The sequence below is a fragment of the Blennius ocellaris genome, assembly GCF_963422515.1.
Source record: "Blennius ocellaris genome assembly, chromosome: 20".
Lineage (NCBI taxonomy): Eukaryota > Metazoa > Chordata > Actinopteri > Blenniiformes > Blenniidae > Blennius > Blennius ocellaris.
In genome coordinates, this window is record NC_137669.1 from 22,115,326 (window position 1) to 22,141,899 (window position 26,574).

General features: G+C 42.5%; 1 protein-coding gene across 1 annotated transcript in view; it reads right to left on the minus strand.

The window, feature by feature from the left end:
* The window catches only part of crybg2 (crystallin beta-gamma domain containing 2), a gene marked incomplete at its 5' end in the record, with an annotated part of 50,566 nt that extends 25,941 nt beyond the window's left edge, over window positions 1–24,625 (minus strand). Inside the window, 5 exons of the mRNA XM_080515879.1 lie at window positions 8,463–9,712; window positions 10,409–11,908; window positions 12,031–12,183; window positions 15,496–15,601; window positions 24,438–24,625. Coding sequence (XP_080372005.1) covers window positions 8,463–9,712; window positions 10,409–11,908; window positions 12,031–12,183; window positions 15,496–15,601; window positions 24,438–24,625 — 3,197 coding nt within the window. The remainder of the gene's footprint in view (window positions 1–8,462; window positions 9,713–10,408; window positions 11,909–12,030; window positions 12,184–15,495; window positions 15,602–24,437) is intronic.
* Window positions 24,626–26,574: the final 1,949 nt, after the last annotated feature.

Here is a 26,574-nt window from a genome sequence, read left to right on the forward strand (position 1 = left end):
GAAAATGTAGTTGGAGCACGTCAGGCTGCGAGTTGTTTTTGTAATGAAACCACACACATGCGCACAGAATGTTCATAACAATATGTTATGAACATTAATTATGGGAGTACAAACACATTTTTTTTTAAATATCCTTCAGGACAATTTTTCACAGTGAAGGTTATAAACAAGTGTTAATAAGCAAAGGGAACATGCGTCCCTCTTCCACGAGAACAGACTCATTTTACGACCCTCAGTTTTCAGAGAACACGGCCAGTACATTGCTGCGTTCTACACACGACGCCACACCCCCCCCCCCCCCCCCCCCCCCAAGCTAGGAATTCTGGCAGCGACCCAAAAAAAAAAAAAAGAAGAAACTCCTGTGTAATTCACTACAACATGCAAATAATGTGTGAGACGGGAGAACCGGGGTGCAGACACGCCTTCGTTCACATGTTCTGGAACGACGTACTGCGAGTTCTGCACGGGGAACGCAGGCTTCTGGGTAATTCTCTGAAAAGCCCAGTGAGGGGATTTGTACCCGAGGCTCCTCTCAGTCAGATTCCTACTTCTTACGTTTCAACGAAAACCATCTGCGTCTTCTTAAAAAGTGTTTACATCCACGGACAAGCGGTACAGTTTGTCACGGAGAGAAAAAATGTCCTGAAATTTACAACAATTAGTCATTTTTCGATCATGTCCAGGTGTTTCAAGGGAACTTTTTAAGGTCTTTGGCCATGGTGGGATTTCAATTTGAGCAGTTTAACCCTTTGGGGCCTGAAGCATTTTGTGCCGTTTTTCACTACAATTGATTTTTCCTTTATATCTCAGATATAAAATCCTTAAACCTTGCGCCTTTTTTGGTGTCATTTTGTTCAGGACAACCTCATAAATGCATTTCTGAAGTATTTTCATCACTTTGGCATACTGTATTAAAACAGTGGATCTAAAAACACCATAAAATTACAAATTCGGGTGGTAAAAACAGATTTATTGACTATAAAAGTCACAGACATGGTTAACAAATCATTTAGTTTACTTGTAAAGTAAATCTAAACTATAATTAACTAAAATTTATCAAAACAGGACTGAAAAAACAGTTCTATACAGATATTTACAGTGAAATAGAAGCACTGCCTCAGGCGTTTTTGTAAAACTATTTACAAAAGGTCACATGTTTTTCCTCATATCTCCGCTTTTATTTGGGCGATCAACGTCATTTAAAAACGAGCTTGTAGTTTTATATCTGCACTTTCGACACGGATTGAAACACTGGACCAGACGACGCCGTGCTGTGACGCTACTGCCTTTTCAAACGGTCACGTGACACAGGCCCCAGAGGGTTAATAGTTTATTTCTTTTGGTTTTGCATTTATCCTTTCAATGCTAATTTACCGTTTGCATTCTCTCTTGACAGCAGAGAAGAATTTCATTGTACAGGGAAACGTGTTCTGTTGTACTTTTAACTAATCCACATTACATTAATTTTTTTTATTAGACAAATCATAATATAGATCATTCCAAAAGCACCACATGCCACCCATCTGGTTTTTAATTACGCAAAGTAAGCCCAATTTCATCTCCAGTGGGTAGAACCGTGCCATAATCACTTTAAATTTAAACAACTTTTTCTTTTTCTTTGTCATGGCGCAGAACGTACGTCATTAAAATGTCTGAAAATCAGTTACTTTGGAAAATTGCCATAATCTCAACACAAAGGGAATTTTAATGAAACGCGTGAAAAGTTAAAAAACAACTTGTTTTCATGTCGACACGCCTGATGTAGACATTCACATGCAGTACATGTACTTCTGTGTCTCGATGCAACTCCAACGCTAATAAAACTCCTCCAAACTGCCAACCCTTTGTGTGAAATCATGTTAACAATGGAGCCGCCATCCGACGGGGAACGCCGCGCGACGAAAACCTTCCCGTTTTGAGGTCATTAAAGTGCAGCTAGCACGTTATAATTACCACCGAAGTCACGGTTTACTTTTTAAAATCAACTGCTGTGACAACAGCATTAGTACGAAATGTCAGGCCGGCAGTCATTACAATGGAAAGAAGGGGAAATGTTGAGTCGCGACTGGGAATCACACCCAATTGTGTGTGTGTGTGTGTGTGTGTGTACACTGTCTGGACTTGAACTGCATTGTAGGTTATATAATCCCCCCGTTGTGACGAGGCGGAGGAATGCATATTAAAAAAAAGACATTACTAAATGTGCTGATGTGATTTATTGGAGCTCCTTTGAACACTGACATCTTAAAGATTATGTCGGTGTTGAATTTATCCGCGTTCCATACGACTCAAAGAACAAACCAGCGACTGAAACAACATTATACACTGTGAATGATGTGCACTCTTTGAGGACTTATATTTTAAGTATTGCTTTGTGCAGTTTTTGTTGCACAGCCACTGGGATGTATAAAATCCTCTGAGCTGCAGTGTTCCTCTTCAGGATAATGTAAAAAAAAAAATTAACTCACACCCACAGTGAGGCTCGGATATTAATGTTAGTTGTTCAACGTCAGGCGTCACATGCCGTTATACATGTTCACGGGCTGGAGGAAGAACTCTAAAGCTTTTTATCGATGTAAGAAAGTCGCTCAATTCAGCGTTTTCTTTTGAGGTCTTCACAGTTTCCTTGGCGGTCTGGCCGGACCGGAGCCTCCGGGCCTCATGTTTGAATTCCCTGATCGAGACTCTCCCTTGTTGATATCAACCGAGGTCATTGGAATATTTTGCAGAGCCCTTTGCTTTCCGGTGAATCACCCTGAACGACCCAACCACTCCCAATACAAGCAATGAAGAATTGATATTTGATCAATTATGTGGCCTACCGTACCCGCCTGATAAGATTACTCGGGTCATATTCAAACAACGGATTCACTCCTATCTTTACGGTTCATTAATTAAAAAAAAATCGAGACATAAAAACAGGTGCGTCACACTGCTGGTAACCTTTTACTTGCGTAGCTGGCAGCCAGGTGATTTGTTGTGACTGAGCGAGTTACTTAATTCCAATTATATTGCTTATTTTGCAACATGTGGCTCCTTCTCTGTGCCGCCCAATATTTAAGTCTCGCCGCCTTAAATGTTAGGAGCAGAAAGCGGAAAGCTGTGGCTTCATCATGGAGGTGCGGAATTTAAAATCTCTGCTCAGGTTTTCACAAGTTTAATTTGTCATTTGTGCAAATTTAATAGTCGTATATATGCGATACCCTTTATAAAAGGTAGCCCCATGCATATTCCAAAAGGGGAATATATGTAAAGCATAAAAATTGGAGCGTGTATCCAGTGATCTCTGGATTGGTCCTTTTTTGTTTCGTGTATTTTTAAAAAATTTTGTTAATGTTCAGAAATAAAAAAAAAATATATATAAATTTTTTTTTAATTAAATCAATTTAATTAAATAAATTCAAATAAAAGTAATGAAAAGTAAAGTAATGTAAAGTAATGTAGAAAAAAGAAAAACATTTGAGGGAAAAAGTCAAATAAATAAAATGAAAAATAAAATGAAAATGAAAATTTTAATTTTTTTTTATTTAAATAAAAAAAATGGCAATACTTTTTAAAAATTAATGTTATCATGTGATCTCTGGATTGGCCCTTTTTTGTTTCGTGTATTTTTTTATTTTTTGTTAACGCTCAGAAATGTAAAAAAATATATACATTAAACATTTTTTAAAAATTTTAATAAAAGTAATGAAAAGTAAAGTAATGTAGAAAAAAAAGAAAAATTAGAGGGAAAAAGTCAAATAAATCAAATGAAAATAAAGAAAACTAAAACTTTTGTAATTAAATTAAAAGCCTGGACATTAAAAGTCAATATTTGAGTTGAAGTTAAAAGACAGTATGAACAAAATTCTATGTGATTAACATTTCTAGAGGTCGTCGGTGTTCGCAGGGCGATCAGGAGCCAAGAGCAAAACAAATAATACCAGAAGAGGGCGACAGTCCTGCATATTTTAATCCTGCTCAGGAAGCCGTGCAGAAACCTGCTGAGCAAATGTGTTGAGTCAAGCCCACCTCCGGAACTTGTTCAGTACCAACGTGATGCATTAAATTTACTCCAATATAAAGACTTACAAAGCTGAATCAATCTAGACGTTAATCGTCAGGCATCACCGTGGACATTTGTCCATTTCGGCTCCAATGTGGCCAAAACACCAAGCAAATGCTAAAAGTTTCAAACGTATTTTCTGTCAAACACATTTTTGAACAGTAGCGGAAGTTTATTTCCTTTTCTGACATTACACCAGAGGGTTTCATTAAAGTTCACTTTATGTTGACATTGCAGTCATTTTCCATAGTAATGGGTTGGATTTGGTGAAAATGGATATTTTCATCATGTATACTCTGAACCACCACAAAAAAAAAAGAAAATAAAGGTTATTACAGCACCATTTTATTTTACCAGCCCATTCCAGGAATGACAAGCTGTTCAACAGATTTATATAGGCAAGTTGTCTTTTAAAGACGTGGACATATTTGTCGTTAAGTAAATTACAGAGGCGACAAGAGTTAAATAGTGTGAACGTCCTCGAGAAGATCAACTGTAAAATGTGAAGCGTTGGAAGGAATGTTTTCTTCCGTCATACCAAGGTGGGGTTCAAACGATGTTTATGCGTCCCGCTGGTGGACATTTTTCACAAGTTTGACATTCTAAGTGTTTGCCTGCCGCGTTGTCACGACGGGCTGCTGTGTGGCGGCTTCGTGTGCAAACAAAGGAGCGTGAAGTGTGACACTGCGCTTCACCGGGTTTTAACCTTCGCTTCTAATGAAACCAGCAGATTCTCCCTTGCAGGTTTATATGGAGAGAAAAATCATCCTCAAGCTACAATTTTTCTGAAAATGTTTTCTCCGAGTCTCCGTTTAGGCGACAAAATGAATGGAAATTAAAAAACGGGGCCGTGCACTCGACTCCATCACAGAGGAAGAAAGTAAAAGGAGAGATTCCGTGCCCATCCTTCAAGTAAGCATACTTGAGATTCTGGTCTTAAAATGGACAATTTCAACTCCTGACATTCGTCCAACATGTGGACACTGCAAATCCTGAATCTGAAGATTTATTAGTACCGTATTTTCCGTACTATAAGGCACCAAAATACCTCAAATGTTCTCAAAAGCTGCCAGTGCGCCTTATAACCCGGTGCGCCTTATATATGGAAGAATTGCTCTACTCGAGATGCTATTTGACAGCTGAACAACCAGAAGCTTTTATTTTGACAACTCTAACTTCACAACCGGATGTTCAGAGCGGACGACACTCCACACAACACCTTCATCACTCATGGTTGCACACCAACATTCTAACAAACCAAAATAAACTAGATGAAATAATGACTCCCTAAACTGGGGAACAAAAACACATAAACACAATCAACACAACACCAAGCCCAACAACAACCCACAATAACCTCCAACAACACAAAACATGAATTCCCATCATGCCTTGCATCCTGAGCTCCTCAGTGCAGCCGATAGCTGCAATGCATTATGGGAGTTTCTGTTTGTGGTGTTTTAAATGCAATTATTGTGGGGTTATATTTGGTTTGTGGTGTCGGTAATAATTGTGTTTTTGTTGCTTAGTTCATGTAGTTTAGTTTATTAGCGGTAGTTGTAAGTTGTCAACCAGCAGTGAAGAAGGTTTTGTGTGTAGTGTCCTCCTGGCATAGGCTGCAGGTAGGACTATCAAAATAAAGTGCGTGCACCTATCTGGGTGTTAGAATCAGTGGAAAATGTAACCTAATGGCTTTGAGCTATAAAGGTTATGGCCACTGGTCTATTCCATGTGCCTTATAATCCGGTGCACCTTATAGTATGGAAAATACGGTACTTGCACTTCTTAATTCTCATTCTTCTACCAATTCCTATAGCGGAGTATCCACACTACCATCATTTTTCTAATGAACCAACCCTGTTAAACCTCGGTCTCTGCACGGCCGATAGAAACATCTCTGCTGCCATCTTGTGGTTTCATCTGGAAAAAACACGCACGACTGTTTTCCTCACACCGAGTTCAACTCATAATTCCACCAAACACCTGCCTGTGCTGTGCGTTTAAATCCTCGGATCATTTTTACGACGGGTTTTTAAATCAAAGTGATTCCAAAAGAGGAAGTGATCGCAAACTTTCCAGTGGAAACACATAAAGAAAAACATGCCAGAGCTCAACACCCACTAAAAGGTACGGTGCCAAGGGGAATGAAGTCATGTGGTCAAGGTGTGTTCACATACTAATAATTCCTCAACCCTTTCAGACTCAGCTGAAGCCTCTTTGTTCGCTCTTTTTTGTTTGTTTTTTTTAAAGATCAGGCTTCATCACAGCATTACTAATCAGAAAACCATTAAACGCTGCCGTGATGCCAAACTCATTTAGTTCTTCCTAATCTGTACATTTCCACACACACATTCAAAGCGGTCTGGACACACGTGGTGGAAAAAACACCCGATGCCCAGACGCTTTAAATCAATGCAGGTTCAACGAGCTGCAGCATCTGCTTTTTTTTCTTTTGCGATTTATTTCTGATGATCTTTCAGTACATCTTGTTTTAATTCTATTTTTTTTTTTTTTTGAAATGGACTTGCAAGGAAGCTCCACACAAGAATTCCTGTGTGCCTAAAGTGTCGATTTGTATTTACAAATAAAAAAACGCATATTTTGTGTAGAATTTCAATACAAATACAAGAAAACGACAGTTTTCAGTGTTTTTGCCGTTACCGTGGAAACGGACATCGTTTTCTGAACATAATTGTGACACTTTTCTGAAACAAAAATACATTTGAAATGTCACGTAAACTCTGCCTTGAAGAATAAAGATCATCCAAGGTCCGACTCATTTCTATGTCACTTTCAGATATTCATATTTAATCTCTTTACCGTTTTTTTCTTTTTTCTAGTTTTGATCATCGATTTGTTATTGGGGTTTTTTTTTTTAATTACTGGTACTGTTTTACCAAAGTCGAGAGGTTCTGTTTGTTGGGCAATTTGTGATCCGTCATCATCATGTTGACAAATAACTGCTTTTCTTTAATAGGTGTGATTAATTTGATCCGTCTGAACAGTGTTGGACAAAAAGTGAAATATCTGTGGAACGTTATGAGGCTTTCTTCAGTCGGTTTAATTATGCGTCTCCTGAACTTTCACAATGACAGACAGTGGGAAACCTTAGACAATAATTCACATTAATGACGCCGTGAGCGGGTTTCCCTTTGCAACAATCGATGCGTCAGATTCATTACAGCTTTCACGTTCACACACAAACACTTTTGACAAAGTGGTTATAAACCAGGAGTGTCAAATATAAAGCCTGTGGGTCAAAACCAGCCCGCGGTGCGGCCAGACCTCGAACAAAACGCCAAAGAAAACAATGACTTGAAACGAATTTGTTTAGATCAGCTGCTGAAACACGGAGTCGTCAGTGGCGCCGCCATGAAAAGTTTACAATCACAGCATGAGCCTCAAAGCCGCGCTGTCAGGGAAAGTGTGTGAAAACACCCAGAGTGCAAAAAGTGTGTCTTTGTACCAGGTTTCATTAAAATTGGCTTTTTGTAAAAAAAAATAGACATTTTCATGATGTATACTCAGCGTCGCATTAAAAATAAAAAGTTTATTGCCGCTATGCTTCCCCTAAAGTCTCTGCAGGGAGAATTCAACTAACTTGTGACAGAAAATCATCATCAAGCTTATCAGTAGAAAAAAAAAGTACTCTGCATGATTTTACCATTTTGTGAAATCAGCTTTGTGACAGATTGTGTTTCCTCGCCTTCCTGACACACCCACCGACCAGAGGACATCATATCTGGGTCCCCGTCAATCATTAAATCCCCCACGGCTCATTATCGCTTTCGATTCGCTATCCCCTCACTAGTCAATAGATTATTTTGGTGAATGATTTATCAAAAGCAAACAATTAGTGGGCAGTAAATCGTTTTTTTTTACTACGCTTTATAAAACGTGGGTTCGGTAGAACTCAATTGATTTCCACAGACTACAAATGAGGCTTGTATGTTACGTAGTAACCGCTCAGAGCTGAACATACGGGAGGATGTAAGAATACATCTCGTCCCGCAGCACAGTACACACTATTTAACCCGAGGATAAATCAATCCCTTCAACATGTGCTTCCTCAGAAAGGGTGTGTTCAAGATAAACAGGAATGCAGAGAACTCTGCAGTTCAACTATGCAGCTCATCCACTGTTCAAGTTTTCAGTTTATTTTTTCCCCCCCAATCAGAGAAAATGTTTAACCACGAGAGTTCTTATCAGACGACGTCACTGCGGGGGGGGCAACACAGGTGAATTAACCTTTCGGATGCGCGTTCTCCTGTGTGACAGGAGTAGAACGTCCCCCCAGGCTGCATGTTCTACGTTCCAGCGCAGCAACGCAACCCCCCCAAATGACACACCGCACTCAAATCATTCTTTTCTGCACTTTCCCCCCCTCAGACTCCGCTTGCCGTATTCAGACACTCACCCGTCGCCCGGGTCCCGCTGGGTCTCCGCCGGACGCTCCCGGGTCTCCCGGACGGCCTCTGCAGCTTCGGTATCGGGGCGCCGTGCGTCGGCGATCGGCTCCGACGGCTCGACTGCCACTCCGGCGCGCGTGTCGTCGCCGTGACTGACGGGACCCGCCCACTCGCCGCTCGCTGGAGCCCTATTGTGTTCCACCGGAGCGGCGTCTGATTGCACATGTGTCACATCGCCCGTGACAACCCCCGCTGCGCCCAGACTCTCCGTTGACACGGCTTTTATTGCCGCGCTGCTACTCTCCCCCCTCAGTTCACTCGTGTCTGCTTGTGCACGCGGTGAAACCTGCCCAGGGGACGCGATCGCGTCTCGCTCACTTTCTTTGGAAGTTGCGTCCGTGCACTCGGGACTCCTGTTGTCTTTGTCAGCCTCATGTTGCCCCTCCAGGCTGGGGAGGCGATCTTCTGTTTCCAAGTTCACGCTGCACTTCGCCTCCTCCTCCTCCTCCCCCTCCTCGCCGGGTGGAGCAAAGTCGCATACCATCAGCGTGTTCACCTGCTGAACCGGTGTGGCCGGTAACTCCTCCCGTCTCACCTCCTCCCTCTCTCTTAGATCTGCTGCAGTGGCGTCTCTTTCCTCCAGACTCTCTGCGCCGCTGCCTACGAGCAGCCGCTGCGTCCCGGCCTCTGGCGTCGGAGTCTCTGCCTTCTCGCCTTCGTCCAGCTCTTCTTGCGTTTCCTCCGGGCTGCTCCCGTCTCCCTCTGCTCCCACCTCGACGGTCCAAACCTCCCCGGTCTGTCCCGCGTCGCTTCCACACGTAGAAACGCTCTCCGGTCTCGAATCCGCCGCGAACAGCTCATCCTCCCCGCTCTCGCCGTCATCCCCCTCGTCAGCGCTGTAGTACACCTCCGGGGTAGCGCCCCCTTCTGACCCTATGCTCAGGTACGACGGGCTCATAGAGCCTTCGAGCCAATCCATGTTTCCGGGGCGATCAGATAAGCTCTCCGTCCGGATCTTCAACACGACGCCCTTCACTGGCGAGGGACTCCTGGCGTCGGCGCTCGCTCCGTCTCTCGCAGACTGCTCCGGCAGCATCTCCCGCCGCTCGGCGTCGGTAACCCGAGCGGCCGTCCATTGGGAAGTTGCACAATCAGTAGTGGGAGGGGCAGCGCTTCCAGACACAGGGACTGACCCCGAGCCGCCAGGAGCCAGGTCCGATTTCATCTCCGATTGAAGAATGCAGCTTCTGTTAGCCGGCTGAGAACACGAGGAGGGTGAATCCCCGTCCCGACTTAACAGATTTCTGTCAAGTTCAGAAGAAACTACCGCCTCATCAGTCACACAGACAAAACTACTGATATCATGATTTCCGTAAACAGAGTCTGACTCGGCAGCATTTCCAACAAGTTCTTCTATGTTAATTTCATTAAAGGTTTTGACCACGTCAGGTTTTTCGATTTCAGCGAGGATGTCTGGCGTCTCCATTGAGTTTTGGGAAACGGGGGGAGAATCAGTCTTCCTCTCGATTTCCTCAGATTGATGTGAAGACGAGGCCCGAGAGGGGAGAACACTGACCTCCGTGTGATTTTCATCATGAGCTTCATTGATTATTTCTGTATATCTGACATCTGTAAGAATTTGGGCTGAGCTCGCCTCTGCCGATGTTTCACTGGTAGAAGAATGTGACTGATCAGAAATGCACATACGTGACGATTCGACCACGACACGTTCAGCTTCTGGGATTCTGACCAGGGTCGGTTCGGGTTCCAGCATTTTCTCATCGGTTATGATTTGAGCTGAGCTCGTCTCTGCCGATTCAACTGAACGAATGATCCAGCTCGTCTCGTCTGTTTCGTCCGTTTCCGTCTGATTTTCATCAAGAGTTTTGACCATGACTGGTTTTTCACCATCGAGTCCAATTTCAGAAACGATTTGGGGCAAGTCAGACTTCACCACGGTTTCATCCGTTTCGTCAACGGTCCAGTCCAACTGCTCCAAAGTCTTAGGAGAGAGTATGACGCTGGACTCCGTGTGAATTTCATTACGCGTTTTGATCATGATGGCCGGTTTCTTGGTTTCGCGATGCGTTTCTTCAACTGTTCTGTCACGTAAAGAGAAAAAACCATCTGCAGTATCGTCCGTTGCTCGAGCGAACGAGCCCGAGTCGCGTGAAGCCGACGACCGAGAGTTTGCGGTCTCCTCATCGGAGTTGGGTCCGTAGAGAGTTTTGACCATGATGGCTTTTTTGGTTTCAGGTGGACTCATTTCTGGAGACGCGCTCACTTCTGCTGCTTTTTTCCTGACGGTGACGAATCTCCCAACATTATGATCGATTTCGACGGCATCCCCAGGCTCATGCGAGGTGCTCTTACTGGAGTAAATGATGTTTGATTCTGCACTGATTTCACTGAGAGTTTTGACCAGGACGGGTTTTTTGATTTCAGGTAAGCTAGCCCCGACTGGTTCTTCACCATTCGCTCTGCGACGGGCAGACTCGGACTCATCCGAGTGCAGAATCGATTCCGAGTGATGCTCGCTGAAGGTTTTGATCATGACGACTTCCTCATTGGTCGCGGGATGCGTCATTTCAGCATAGACTTGAGAGTTCGTCTGGAGCGTTTTGGCGAAACCATCAACCCCATCATGAGAGTCCGACTTGCGTACAGTAGTAATGCGAGATTCTGGGCGACACTCAATAGTTTTGATTAAGACGGTTTCAGTCTCTGTGTGATGTGGTAGTTTAGACGACGACTTTGAAAACGAAGACAAAACTTCCGCGTTGAAATTCTGAGGGAAAAGCGTGTCGTATAAAGCTCCATAAACGACCTCTGGGCTGCTGGGAGTCGTACCGACGGCCGAGGCGGTGGCGACTTCTGGAGCGGCGCTCGCTGTGTCAGAACGCGAGACGACGTTGGAGTCCAGATGCAACTTGTCACCTCGAGGCGAATCTGTGACATTGGGAATATTTTGGGAGTCAAGGTAAGCCAGGGAGGACTCGTACGCTGACTCGGGTGTATCCGGTTGAACCGTGGACTCGTCTCCGAGTTGGACACCGACGTCGGGCAGACGGCCGCTTGTGGAGCTGGCGGACGCCGGTGGGAGTCCAGGAGCCGACTGGGTATTAACCTCAGGAGGGATTTCCCAGTTTGTCGCAGCGGATTTAAAGCCATTCGGAACGATTTCCTTCCCGTCCGACGGATCCGGATCGTCCAGCTGCACCTCGGGGATCGCAGCGATCGGCGCCCGCCGAGGCTCCGGGTGGACGTCCAAACCGTTGGCGAGACGCTCTCGCGACGCCGTCTGGGACTGGCCGGTGAGAGTGAAGTACGACTCCGACGGGTTGTTGGCCGCCGGGGGAGGAGAAGGGATGTCGAACGCACCGCTGGTGTCGAGCTCCGGCTCGGACATGCTGAAGCGCTTGTTCGTTTGGTCCAGCTTCGTCTGACCGAGGTCCTGAGGAGTCCGAGAGAACAGCATTTACAGCTTTACTGAAGAAATTATGGGTGAGAAATCAAATCTTATCAACACTGCACATCTTTATCTCGTCGCACTCCAACTTGAGGAAAGACTCTCACCTCTTCTTGCTCTTCGATGCCGTGGGTGTGGAGGCCAAAGGTGCTCTTCGACAGCTCTTCATCCTTCTTCTTTCTCTTCTTGAAACCAAAGGAAAACGTTGCGAACCTCTTGGGCTTCCGTAGGTCCATCTCAGAGTAGCTCATGTCTTTGTCCTGCCAAAACATCCAGTATAATGAGATCACACCGCTATTTTCTAATAAATAGTCAAAGTTAGAAATGTTTTCTTTGACGTGATTGGACTTCATTTCCACCCTAAACGTCAGAATTACATCCAACTCTGAATGTTTGGACACTGCTAGTGTGACTAGCAGTTTGATGGAAAATTTATTTGGCCATTTCAAAACTCACAAAACAAACTGATACGATCGCGCACGTCTGTCACGGAGGATAATTATAGGCTGTCGGTGAAATGTTCATTAGAAGAGAAGATGGAGCCTTTAAGAGGCAAGAATGAGGATAACACACACACACTAAAGAAAAACAATCGACACGCTTGCTTCATTCCAAACAGTAAAAACTACCCCACCCTGAGAAAAATGAGACGAGTAGAACATGATTTTCCGAGCCGACTGGAGTGAGGCTGCTTGAATTATTGACCTTCGGGAAAATAAGAGAATTATCCTCAGACTTCTTTAACAGAAACCGCTTGATCACCAGATTGTCCAAAAATCAGAAATGGCATGTATTTATATATTGACCTAAAAATTTTACTGGAGTATTTAGATAAGGATTATTTGTGTTAGTTGATGGTAGGAGCCCCTTTAACCGCAACCTAAGATCAGTCATGAGAAATAAATACAAACAACGTTAGATCAGAGGAGTCTTAATAAATTTGCTTGAGACATTTTAATTTGTACTTTTTGTATTTCCCCAGACTATATGTTGCATCTGAATTAATTTGCGTTTCTGTGAATAACGCCCATCAGTACTTGTCAGTCTAATTTTTCCGAAATTCATCTTTTTTCACCAAAATATAGCGGAATATTGGCTCAACTTCACAACTTCACAACCAACTTCCAGTTTGTATTGCGCCCAGTGAGGAGGAACATGACAGGTCAAATGATATAATGTGGTATACATCTTCTGATTGATTCATAATTCTCTGACTCATCCTGGTGCATTCAAATGCTGAAGTAGTGTTTCTGCAGAATATCTATGGGCCCATGATCGATCTAATTTTCATATCTAAAATCTTGACACGCGTTGGGATGACTGCACACTGAAGCAATGTAAAGCTACAGGGGGAATAAACAAGTGCATGTAGTGAAGTTCGGAGTCAGGTCCAGGATACAAGTGAAAACCACTTCTGAAAAGAAGCTTAAAAGAAAAAAGACAAGTTGTTGAAGCAAGAAAAGATGGGATGTATCAGCAAAAATGGCGAGAAGAGGCTTCGCCGCAGATACAGAACTTCAAAGAGACATGAAAGCATGCAGGCTCGATGCAGAGGTAGAAGCCGAGACTATTTTGGTGAATTTGATTTGTTGACCCGAGATGACAGAGGAATGTAAGCAGACATCACTCACATCTCTGACTGGGTGCGTCTGCAAGAATTCTCCTTCACCGATGTGTGAAAAGAGACGACAACGATCTGACAGAAGGTTTAGTTTCGTCTACGGGAGGGGGCGCAAAGTTGATCATGGAAAGAACTATATATTAGAATTACAAGTTACAATTGCACATAAGAAATGGAGACAGGCTCCACAAATTAATCAGTTAATCTGAGGATGAAGTTCACATACAGTTAATATATTAGCGAAAACACTTTTTTTTTCCAATTCGTATGTGTTGAAACGTCTGGGAGGAATTACCAACAACTTTATCAATACTGTGTTATATCAAGTGCATTTCAAGGTGCTGCATATGATAGCCATTCATGTTAATATAATAATAAACATACCTGAATAAGAGATTTGCATATCGTCATTTTCAATAAATTATTGGATACGAGTTTCATGTATGGAACTTACAGTGAGTGTCTCACAATAACTAAAAAAAGTAAATTCTTTATCGAGTCTGATCATCATTGTGCATGATAAAAACGGACAATATCAGGATTCAAGTCTTCTTTACACTATATTTTGTTGTTAACTGCATATATACGTTTACACCCCCCCCATGTAAAAAAAAAAAAATGCATGTACAGAATGTTAAATCTGCTTTTGTTCAGCAGGTGTCAGCAGGCAGCCAATAATGGCAGTTCAGCAGCTTTGTGAAGCAGTGGCGCCCTCTGCTGGAGAGATTATTACTTTTTTTTTTTTTACTTTATTTCCTGATCCAATTTGTCATTTGTACAACCTGCAGGCATGTCTGGGACTATAAGCTCGGAGTCATCCAGGTATAATGAAAGCATAACATCTGAGAAATGAAGTATTCAGCAATCACAAGGGAACTTTACTGGACAGATACAAGCAGTTTACACACACGTTGTGCAGAGTGTGTGGTGATGCAACAAAAATGATCCAATCAGAGTTTGTGTTCACAGCAGCTATAGGACTCATGTCAGTTAGACGTCCGGAGGGGGGGGGGGTGTTACAGTTGTATAACAAAACCCTGGAGGGAGTCCCAGCAGGAATGGAACAATGGTTGACGGGGATTTCATGAAGCGCGACGAAATTCCTCTGAGAATATTTGTGTTCAGACACGTATTGATGTGTTCAGAGACCCAAAGCAGTAAACCTCGGGACCACGACACAGGAAACGTAGCGCATGTTTTAGTCCTGAAGAGGATTATACATTACAAACTGAATCAATTAACAGCAATTACATGCAATAGGCAGCACTTAAAGCATGTGAAAATATTCTGATTATACAAACAAACTATGAATGCATTCCGTGTGAACTTTTAAATACGAGACTTGCATGCAGTCACATTTTTAAAAACAGGGTTCAGATGAACGATAGTTTCCAATAAATGTCTTTCACGAGTCAAAAGCTGCTTTACAGCACGAAAAACAGAACAAAATAAAACGGATAAGATCAGGAAAAAAATTACACAACCAACAAAATCATGCATATTGTTATAGCCAAGATGGCGCCGAGGATGGTCGCCATGGTAGTGTGCTCTCGTAGCTGAGTTTTTCTTTATTTTTTGCCGTGTTTTGCTTCACTTCTGTTCTATTTCACCAGAAAAGAACTATTAAATATTGGTCGGCTGCATATTTGGCTGTTTGAAGGCGGTTTAAAGATGATTCATTCCAACCGGTTAAAAAGGGCGTTATAAGTGTCTTAATGAGAAGAGATAAAAGCGTGTAAAATAATACCATTTCTTTTAGTTTAGCAATATGGCACTGGTGGAAAAAGCAGGAATCAATTAATAGACTGTCATCCGCATATAGATATTAAGAAACCCCTCTCAAATGACTAATTTCCCAACAAATACAATGAAAATGGAGTCGGGGCCCAGGACGGATCCCTGAGGTACGCCACGGGACAGAGGGGCAGTGTCGCATGAGCTGGCCACTCACCTTCGCCCTTGGCGCGGTGCCATAGAGGGAAAACCTCTTGGTTTTGGGGCCGACGCTGTTGACCCAGGCTTCTCCGTCCTCTGCAGCGTTGCTGGACTCCACATCACTGGAGAGACAAATCACATTGAAAAACATTCAGTCGCATCAATAGCGTCACCCTGCAAGAGTGAAACCGTCCAAACCAGCAGCTAAACGCAAGAAACGAGGAGTTTCTAAATGCAATAATTACCGGCAATTTTAAACCGAATGGCTGCAAGAACAGTTTGGTGGTTTAGATCCCGTCTAATTCGCGGACTATTTATAGACAGAGACTAATTTACTCCTTCACATATTACTTTAGAAAAATCGGCAAAAAGTGCTTTACTCAAAATTCAACAAAAATTATTGTGACGAAATGTTGAAAGCTTATAATATTACCCATTGTTTACTACTGCTAGAAATAATAATGCTTTGGTTTTATACAGCACTGTTCTTGACACTAAGACGCTTTACATTGCACAATAAATAAGAATTCCATTCTCAAAACTACTGATGACAAAGAGCAGACGACAACATAGAAATCAGAAATGCGTGTTTATTTATACACAAAACACTTATTCGAGTTTGCATGTGTGCAAAAGAACTATCAAGTCCAGCGTGCAAGCACAGTAGCAGTGTTGTAAATGTCGTATTTTAGTTCACGCCCCTAGAATACTCGACTTCCAGTGAATACTTTTAAGCGACGAATTATTTTCATAAGCTCCAGCTTCTACTCCGGATGAGTCGAGCGCTTCGCTTTCTTTGTGCGCTTTGTTTTGCAATTAATCTCCGGTATTAAAGTTCTAGCGAAGCCACGCTCTTGTCCAACACCATTACGACTCCTAATGAAAACAGGCCTCCGGAGGGCCGATTGGCTTCACTACCACTCAACACAACAACAGGCTCCTGAGTCAACAGAGGGCCCTCGACGGTTATTGTGAGCCGTCGTCTCAAACCAGCAGAACAAAGGTCACTTGATACTCAAGCGGACGGTCCCCCGTCACACGACGGGATGAAACAGGAAGTGGAATGACGAGCAAACAAAAGGGATCAGTGTGTACACAGAGCAGACAAGCATCACTTTGTTATGGTGGCAACAGCTCAGGGTCTTTTTTTTTTTTTATTTACCGAGCTTTTATAGCCCGACAGGTCCACTAACACACATGCAGGCAAAAAGTTGCGCAATTGCAATACGGGACACGAGTAACTGCAATGAGCGAGGCGGTTTAGCTCTTTCTGGTGGAAAAGATGTGCGAAGGCAGGAGGCCGGGTCCCAATCTGTGAGCCGGTTCACATGTCAACATGCACGATTAGCCGAAAACACAGAGTCCTTCACTGTGTGAACCTACAACAGGATATTCATGAATTCGACTGAGCTTGAAACAGGATGTGAGGAGCGATGAAAGCGTCTTCCTCTGGGCACTGCAGGGAAACGCCACGGCGTTTGTTTAGAGGAGGGGAAGAGTCAGAAATTATGGAGTTCACAGAAGTTTCCAGTTCATATATAGTCACTCTTTCGTCAAACCACATACTTTCTTTACGTAAAGGAACCATCAATCAAGGCTCCACCTCAAACTTTCACCCGGGACGCACGATAAATATGTAGCTTCGGCTGGTCGCGTTTCCAAAACTGATCCTCATTTCACAAGGCTTTTAAATGAATAATAAAATGTGCCTAAATTTAAAGTTATTTCTCAATAATAGACTTCATATTTGTGATTAGAGGACCTTTTATGGGGACATTTAAAAAAAAAAGTCAGCCCTTTTCAAAAAAAAAAAAAAAAAAAAACTTAACTTGTTTTATAACATTAGTGTTTCTTCAAACATAAAACTGATGCATTTCAAAAATATTTTCCAAGAACTAACAACTTCTACGTGGTGGTCGTCACTCATTTCAAGCTGGAAAAGTAAAAAAAACAAACAAACAAAGGACAACGCAGTGACAAATGAAAAAAGAAAAAGAAACGCTAAGCTGACTTTTTGTTGCATTTTGACATTTGAAACAAATCTGCAACAAAAGATATAAACACAGGACCTTTGATCCCCCCCCCCCTCCCCCGACCCTAAGCGAGAGAGCAGAGATCAGTTTACTCGCTTCTCTGATTGACGCCTTGTCAACTAAAACAGGGACCAGAAGGAATCCAACACCTTAAACAAATTCGACTTGATGTCAAATATACAGTTTTAGCAGAACCTCAGTCAACTCGCATTCCAAAGCACCGACGAACCCACGTCTTCAGCGTCCGAACCCTTCAAATTCAGAAAGCAAGCGCGGAAAACTGAAAGACGAGCCCATCTGAAATAGGACGCATTTAAAAAAGTCAACGTTTGACTCTTCCTTTGTTCACAGAACGCTCAAATGGGTTTTATTAGCGACAACATTGGGACTCATTGTCATAATTACTCGCTCCGGGTTAAACGCATACAAAAGGGAAACTGGTGCAACTTTCTCTTCTTTATTGTGAAGCATCATGGGAATAATTGTGCCTCTTTGTCTGGGGACGGGTTTCCACAAAGGCTCCTAATCTCATTGACTGTCTTCCGGCTGTCAGACTGGAATGGACTCGAGGCAGCACACAAGTTGAGGTCAAACCCAACATTTTGTCAATGAACTACTAGAGGAGAGAAAGAGGCGACCCCCTTTATTGTATATGAACTGGTTAGCTAGTGATTCTGTGTCATGTGGAATCAATGACACAACCGAGGGTTGAACAGGTGCGAGTGACCTTCGCAGTAAATATACGATTGATTTTCAAATAATTTAAATACACTTATATAAAACTGAGTGAAATTTGCATGCGGGCTGAATCAACGCTCATTATTTAAGTCCATTTCCCTCTGGTTGGCAGCAAGTGGGGTTTACATAAAGCTTGTTTTACTGTGCACACACTTCATCGCACAAAGCCAACCAACTAGTTCAACACAACATTGACTCATCGGATCTGCATTGTTTTGAATAATGTGAAATATTCAAAGCGCGGCAGACGAGCGCCGTCTCTAACAAAGACGTAGCCGACTTGTATCCTTAAGGCACCGTGTCGGTATGCGCGAGCCTCTTTGTCCCGACGAGATTCGAAGTTTCTGCGATTAATGCGGCCGGCATGTGGAACGGCAGGTTTTCTCGACAGAGCTTCCATTAATCCTCGACTCCTCTTCCGAGGAGTCCACAGCGACTTCAACAGATACTTTCCAAGCGTGGGTGTGTTCGGCGAGAAACTCTGAAGCGTCGCCTCGCTAAACCTAATGCGACGCGACCGTGAACTGTGCGAGGACGGCGGCGTGCAGGCAGAGCGCCACTTTAAAGGTTTGATCCCACTGAAATCCTCAAGAAGCCACAACAGCAGCCGTCTGGATCTGATCTCCTCGGTATATGTGTATATATAAACACACATCGAGGCTCATGAGCCGCTTTTGGAGTATAATTGTGCCCGACGGTGAATAAACTACCAACGATGACTCGTTATCGTAATCGTTCGTGTTCAAAATGACACAATTTAAGTCTCGGAAATCACAAATCGAGGCATTTCCCCCCCCCCACGCCGGTTTCATTTTATTTATTACAGGAATCAGCCTTGCATAACCTCGCTCAGCCAGGTTTGTGTGCAGAGGCGGTCCTCGCCGTGTCGGCTCAGAATTTATTTTCCTTCTCTGTGCAAACACAAGCTGTCAGTCGGAGCGATCCGGAGCAACATGGCACCCACCCCACCCCCCCCCTCCCACCCCCCCAGACAAACTGATGCAGGTTTTCTGCAAAGTTAACAACATGTGCAACAGAACTGAATCTCTGATCCATTTTCATTTGCAGCTTCTGGTCTTCAAGATTGAGTTTTTTTTTATTATTTGTGTTTCAGAAACGTTTCGTCTTTACACGGCAACTTTTTTTTTTTTTTTAAAGGTTCAGATCAGACTATTTTATTTATCCCACATGTGGCAAATCATTTGTGGAGCTGGGATTTAATCTGTGCATTGTCAAAATATAAAAACGCTGCAGTTTCTAGTTGAGTTTTCGGGTTAAAGAACTTTTTAAGATTTTACAATATAAGCAGTTGGACGTGGTTTTGATGTTTTTGTTTACATATTGAGGAAAAAATGTTGAACTGGAAAACGGAGATTTTCATGGACTTGATCTCACTCAATGCCTATATTCTATTTACAAACCTGCTGCGATCACCATATTATAATCACTTTGCTTTAGCAAAATATTAGATTTTTTTTTTACTTTAATTTCTAAAATGTTTCAAAAACATTCAAGTATGATTGAAGGAACAAGAAATCCTCCTTTCAGTCAACTTAAGAGGGAACAATCAACCTAAAAGGCATAATTCCAACTGGTTTTCTCAGAAGTAGAAATCCTCAAAGACAAAAGGAACTCAAAGCAAATAAACATCCTCAACGTGATCGGTGGGCGTTGAACACGACGCCAGCGTGTGTCAACCAGGAGAACACAAAGTCCCAACATTTAGAGCTTCCGAGGACCATTATTAGAACTTGTTCAGCGAGTGTCGGGTGTAACTAAACATCACGGGAGTCAAACACCTTTCGGTTCCGTTTCCACGTGAAGCCCAATCTCATCTCAAGGGACAATGAAAGTAAAATAGTGGCAGGTTGACCTTCAAATTTAAATTTAAAAGAGTTTTCTTTGTTGTGTTGAAGAGCGTTTGTGATGAAAATGTCTATTTTTAAGACAAAAAAAACAACATAAAATGACTTCAATTTCAACACAAAGCTCATTTTAATGAAACATTCCGTTGCATTATGGGTTGTTTTGTTTAAAACTCCCCGACATCATGTCTTTGAGGCTGGTTTGATAGCAATGAGGAAGTTTGCTTTCATGTCAGCATCACCGATATCTCAGCTCGGGTCTCATTACCTACACTCTTACCACATCATGGGTATAGACGTCTCTAAAACCTATAAATTCATTTCAGCATGTGCAAAACGTCGACGTCAAAGTGGATCTATCCGCAGAAAAAAAACGACACTAAACAGATTTCACCTGTACGAGGTGGCGTGTCAGTGGGAAAACAAGCTTTGCTCATCCAAGAAAAACAAAGAGGCAAAGAGCAGGCAGTCTCCGGAATGGCAAAATAAATAAAAACGCTTCTCCAAACAAGAAGAACTGGGAGAAATTGCTGCTAAAGGGCAAAAGAGCAAATTGCCGCCTCATATTCGCCCATTAAAGGTCAATCAATCCATCTATTTCGAGCAACTTGGGCTCAAGTGTCTCGCTGGAGGACATGTTGATATATGGACCAGCCACTAGTGGGCGCTGTTTGCTTTGAGAGCAGATAAAAACCCCTGAACAAACGTCTTTAGAGCAAATTGATGCAATATTCCAACTTCGCAAGACTTTCAGTGGTACGATTGTGGTTTCACCTGGAAATTGCAAAGTGATAGCCGGACGGTATTGATAATAGACTCGTATCATCGAGCCTCATGTTGGAAATAGCCGAAATGGTACAAAGCACATTTGGCATTCAGTTTCCACCTCACCGAGCCTGATAACTGGGAATAATCCGATGATTTTAATCACTTGAGGAATGCAATAATTGGGGAAAACACCCCATAATAATATGTTTGTACCATCCACTGGATTTCTTTCAGCGGTCAGTAGTAAGACTGCACCGCTTCATGCCTCTTCATTCCTGGGTGTTGTTATTTAACATGCACAGACGCGGGTAAAGGCGGATTAAGGGAAACATCCACATCGGAGTGTTGGAGAAACATCTGATCCAACGTCTCAGTCAGGAAACACAAAGAAGGGCAACATTCAGAAAATAGTGACAACTTCAGGGGAAAATTACAGTTTTTACATTAAAAAAAAAAAAAGTTCTGCACCTCCCAGAAAAGCTGCATCAACATCCATGGTGTAAAATTATGGAATAATGTATGTACAGAGATTAAATGATCAAACTTAATAGTATAGGCAACAAGTCGTCTATATAAATCATCAGTTTTTAATATTTGGACGTAGGATAGGACAACATTGATTGATATATATATACACATACATACATTACTGTGTGATTTACAATGACAAAGATGTACAGCGGTAGAATTAACCCTCTGGGGCCTGCGGACGCACCGGTGCGTCCTCGTCACATGACCGTTTGAAAAGGCAGTAGCGTCACAGCACAGCGTCGTCTGGCCCAGAGTTTCAATCCGTGTCGAAAGTGCAGATATAAAACTACAAGCTCGTTTTTAAATGACGTTGATCGCCCAAATAAAAGCGGAGATATGAGGAAAAATATGTGTGACCCTTTTGGAAATAGTTTGACAAAAACGCCTGAGGCAGTGCTTCTATTTCACTGTAAATATCTGTATAGAACTGTTTGTTCAGTCCTGTTTTGATCAATTTTAGTTAATTATAGTTTAGATTTACTTTACAAGTAAACTAAATGATTCGTTAACCATGTCTGTGACTTTTATAGTCAATAAATCTATGTTTTTACCACCCGAATTTGTAATTTTATGGTGTTTTTAGATCCACTGTTTTAATACAGTATGCCAAAGTGATGAAATTACTTCAGAAATGCATTTATGAGGTTGTCCTGAACAAAATGACACCAAAAAAGGCGCAAGGTTTAAGGATTTTATATCTGAGATATAAAGGAAAAAATCAATTGTTGTGAAAAACGGCACAAAATGCTTCAGGCCCCAAAGGGTTAAATACAGTTATTCTTCCTACCCCCTTTGTGATCTCTGGATTACTGATTTGGATGAATGTAATTTGTTTAATTCATTCTGTTTGTTTGTTTGTTTAATTGTACATGTTCAGAAATAAATAGATACCTACTGTTATCTAATTAAGTGCATCCAAATATGCCGTTTACACGATTACTTCCCTCTTCAGAACACTCCGGAACTCCGGAAAAAAGTTTAGACCGAGACGCGCCTGCTCTGAAGTCGTCCAGAATAGATATTCATCACACGTCAACAAACATAAACAGACTTCCTGGACTGAGAGACGGGAGAAAGAACATGTGGCGTTTTGTTTTGAGGTCATGTCTTTGTCGGTGAGAAGTGGGCGTGTCCACACCACAGCGTTTTTTGGAACATAGGAGATCAGAAAGCCAGTCTGCAGTTTGACATTCACGACGGGCTGAAGGCCATGAAGTCGCTTCAAACACCAGCAGCTTGGGACCCGTGGATGTGACGCCAAGACAAAGACGCAAAGCGGGAACATTGAACATAATGATAGCAAGTTATTAAACAAACAGGGCTCTTCAATGGCCTGGACTCCACGCCCAGTGAGCCGCTTCAAAACGGACAGATGATACAAGAAAAGTTGTTGCAGGAGAGAGTTATGTTTAAAAAAAAAACAACAACATCCCAGTGACTCAATGTCAGAAACAACTATGCCAAACATCCACAGCCAAGGGGGGAATAGAAGCTCCTGAGAGGCAGCAGGGGTCATCAGAGGGCAAAGACACGGAGTACGCCTGCTGCCTTTTCTGCAGAGAATTTCATTTATTCATATATTCCCCCCCCCCCCTGGCATTGAACTACAATACCCGTCCCTGCAGACTGTGCATCGATCCTTGCATCATTTTGCCATTTTCTTTTCAGAAAAGTAGCTTTTTCCTCCGTTTCAATGGAGACGGAACAATTTCGTAAATTTGACCAGTTTTCAAAAAGTTGCTCCAAGCACCGCTGTGGATTTTAACTTAAAACGGGAGGTAAACGGAGCCCAGATATTCATGCAGAGTCACAATTCACCTTAATGCACATCTGCAATGGCGTTAAGGTCCCATAAAAAAACCCAAAATGAAAACATAAGAGCAAACTTTTGAACCTGCAAGACTTTTTATATCAATTTAGGTTTGCTGGCACCATTCCCACCAGACAGACTCAATTTGCAGCATCAATTAACCTTATTGTTTGGACTACCAGAGGTCACAGAGCGAGAGAACATGCAAACCCAGACTAACTGAAACACATCACGTTTAGTTCATTGTACTCAGATTACTGCAGGATTCACATCACGTTTTGTTCATTATACTCAGATTACTGCAGGATTCACATCACGTTTAGTTCATTGTACTCAGATTACTGCAGGATTCACATCACGTTTTGTTCATTATACTCAGATTACTGCAGGATTCACATCACGTTTAGTTCATTATACTCAGATTACTGCAGGATTCACATCACGTTTAGTTCATTATACTCAGATTACTGCAGGATTCACATCACGTTTAGTTCATTATACTCAGATTACTGCAGGATTGACATCACGTTTAGTTCATTATACTCAGATTACTGCAGGATTCACATCACGTTTAGTTCATTATACTCAGATTACTGCAGGATTCACATCACGTTTAGTTCATTATACTCAGATTACTGCAGGATTCACATCACGTTTAGTTCATTATACTCAGATTACTGCAGGATTGACTCACTCATTCGGCCTTTTCATGTCAAATTATTGTGTCTACATGTAAACAATTCAAGGCATTTCTTCTACATTCTTGGCTGGGCGTGCCTTGTAGTTTATATACCAATAAAACACTTTAACTGCTTACGATTTAGGAATTCTCCAAAAGGGGTTTGGGGAGTTTCAAAGAATGTCTACTAATTTTAATATGCGCATTTTTCACATATTGAGAGAGGGAAGATTCCATGCACTTCATTCAATCCTGCCCAATAAACCACCAATGCAAACAAGTTAAATGGGAAGAAAAAGTTGATTACTGATGGTGGAAACAGCTCGTTATTGTGCGCGTGCACGCTTAAACGTTGTGTTGATGGGTAAATGTGCGCACTGATTGATGAATTGGAGAAACGACGGCCTCACTCACCAGGAGCTGCAACGACCCGAGGCGTTACATTTAAATATATATATATATATAAAAACTGAGAGTTTCTTCCCGTCACACGCGAGGGACGTGAAGGCACGAGGCTGCTGCGTGGAGCCCTACCTGAGCACCTGCTGGCTCCCGTTCAGGGACTTCTCAGAGCCGCTTTTGGACTTCGCCTTGAGCGTCGGGAACTTGAACCTCTTCTTCTCCCCCTCGCGTTTCTCCTTGTCCACCGACTCGCTGAGGCTGGCTTCGCTCCTGGAGAAGAGCTTTTTAAAACTCTTCATGGACGGGCCCTTCTTCGCCATCTCTCCGCTGCCGGTTGCGCGCTCCGTCACAGTCGGTAGAGTCGCGCGCGCGTGTGGCTCCCCGCCGGTTATCCGCTCATTAAAAGGTCGACGGACGCCGCGCAGAGGTGTGAAAGTTTTTCACTGATGGGTCCCGACAGCTGACAGCTGCTGCTGCTGCCGCCTCATTTCTGTGAGCCGAGTTCAGGTGTGGCGACACGCCCCCCCCCCCCCACGACTCCCGGACAGCCTCCGGGACGCAGCACGCGCACCGTGCGTCCACATACTTTCTAAAGTGTTTTAAAAGTATTTTTTTGGTCTTTCTTTTTCAAAGCAGGAATGATCACGATAAAAAGCTTCGTGTGTTCACCTGATGGCTGCAACTGCCGTCAAGTGAGCCTGCACTCAATTTTAACTGCGCTTTTATTTACGCCTTTACGGTAAAACACAAGACAGCGCACGGCCTCAATGCTGGAAGGAAACGACAGAAAGACAGATGGTCTGATTTCAAAATGCAATAAAACGGAATCCTTCATAGGTTTACACTCAATTTCACTTCAGCGCAATACTAGTCATACTCCTTTGTTACTACAAGAAATATGAAAGAATATTACTGTATACATTTGGAGAAAAGTACTCTTAAACTTGGATGTGTTGATCGAAAATGATGGTCTCATCTATTTTCAAATTGCAATAAAATGGAACCCTTAATAGGTTTATGCCTGATTCCACTTCAGGGCGGTACTAGACATACTCCTTTACTACTACAAGCAGCATCAAAGAAAATCACCGTAGGAATTTGGAGAAAAGTACTCTTAAACTTGGAGCAAAGTAACGAAAATAATGGTCTATCGCCTGTTTTCAAAATGCAATTAAATGGAATCCTTCATAGGTTTTTTTGCGTAATTTCACCTCAGAGCAATACTAACTACACTCATTTGATACTGCAAGCAATATCAAAGAATATTACTGTAGGAAATTCGAGAAAAGTACTTTTAAAGCTGAGTTCAGGTGTGGCGACACGCCCCCCGACTCCCGGACAGCCTCCGGGACGCAGCGCGTCCACATACTTTCTAAAGTGTTTTAAAAGTATTTTTTTGGTCTTTCTTTTTCAAAGCAGGGATGATCACGATCAAAAAAAAAAGCTTCGTGTGTTCACCTGATGGCTGCAGGTGCTGTTTTTTGTTCGCGCATGCTCACATCCTTTCCTCCAGTTTGCGCACAGATTACGCGCGTAAAATACTTGAAAGTAAAAACTCGGTTTCAACGACTGGTTCTTAAAATGCATTGCAGTTTATTAATACAAGATTCCACTTTTTTTTTTTAAAGGGATTTTAACCCTTTACCCCCACACATCCACGCACAATCTATGAACATTTGTCATATTTGTCTGTTAATAGATGCACGAGCTTTTATCTCCGGGAATGATTCAGCATGGGGGAATTAAAACGAGGTTTAACGACCTGATTCGTGTGCGTTCAGTTTAAAGCCTTGTGCATGTCTGACACATAAATCCTTGGCATGCAACTATTATCGGTATTCAGTGTGATGACTGGTACTGCCAGGTGCTTCCGTCCTTTTTCTCCTCACGGGAGGATAAAACGAGCCAGTTTGAAGAATGTGGACACAAGAAAGAAGATATTTGTCTCCAAAAAGTTAGGGGAAAAGGTCAAAAGTCAGGCGCGTGAACGTAGATAGTTGTAAAGTCTATAAACACACAAATGGAGTGCAAATACTGTGTTACTTTTAACACATTAAAAAGGTAAATCAGCAAAGAAAATGTAATTTTGATGAAAACAATGTAAATTAGATGAAATATAAATAAAGTCATTCATTTTCTCTGACTGGGGACATCGAGGAGTTTGGAAATGAAGTGAAACCAGTGAGTTTGTCTGCAGAGCTCTTACTTTGAAAATCCACAATTATGATTTATGACCAATTGATCAACTGTTGAATTTTTTTTTTTTTTT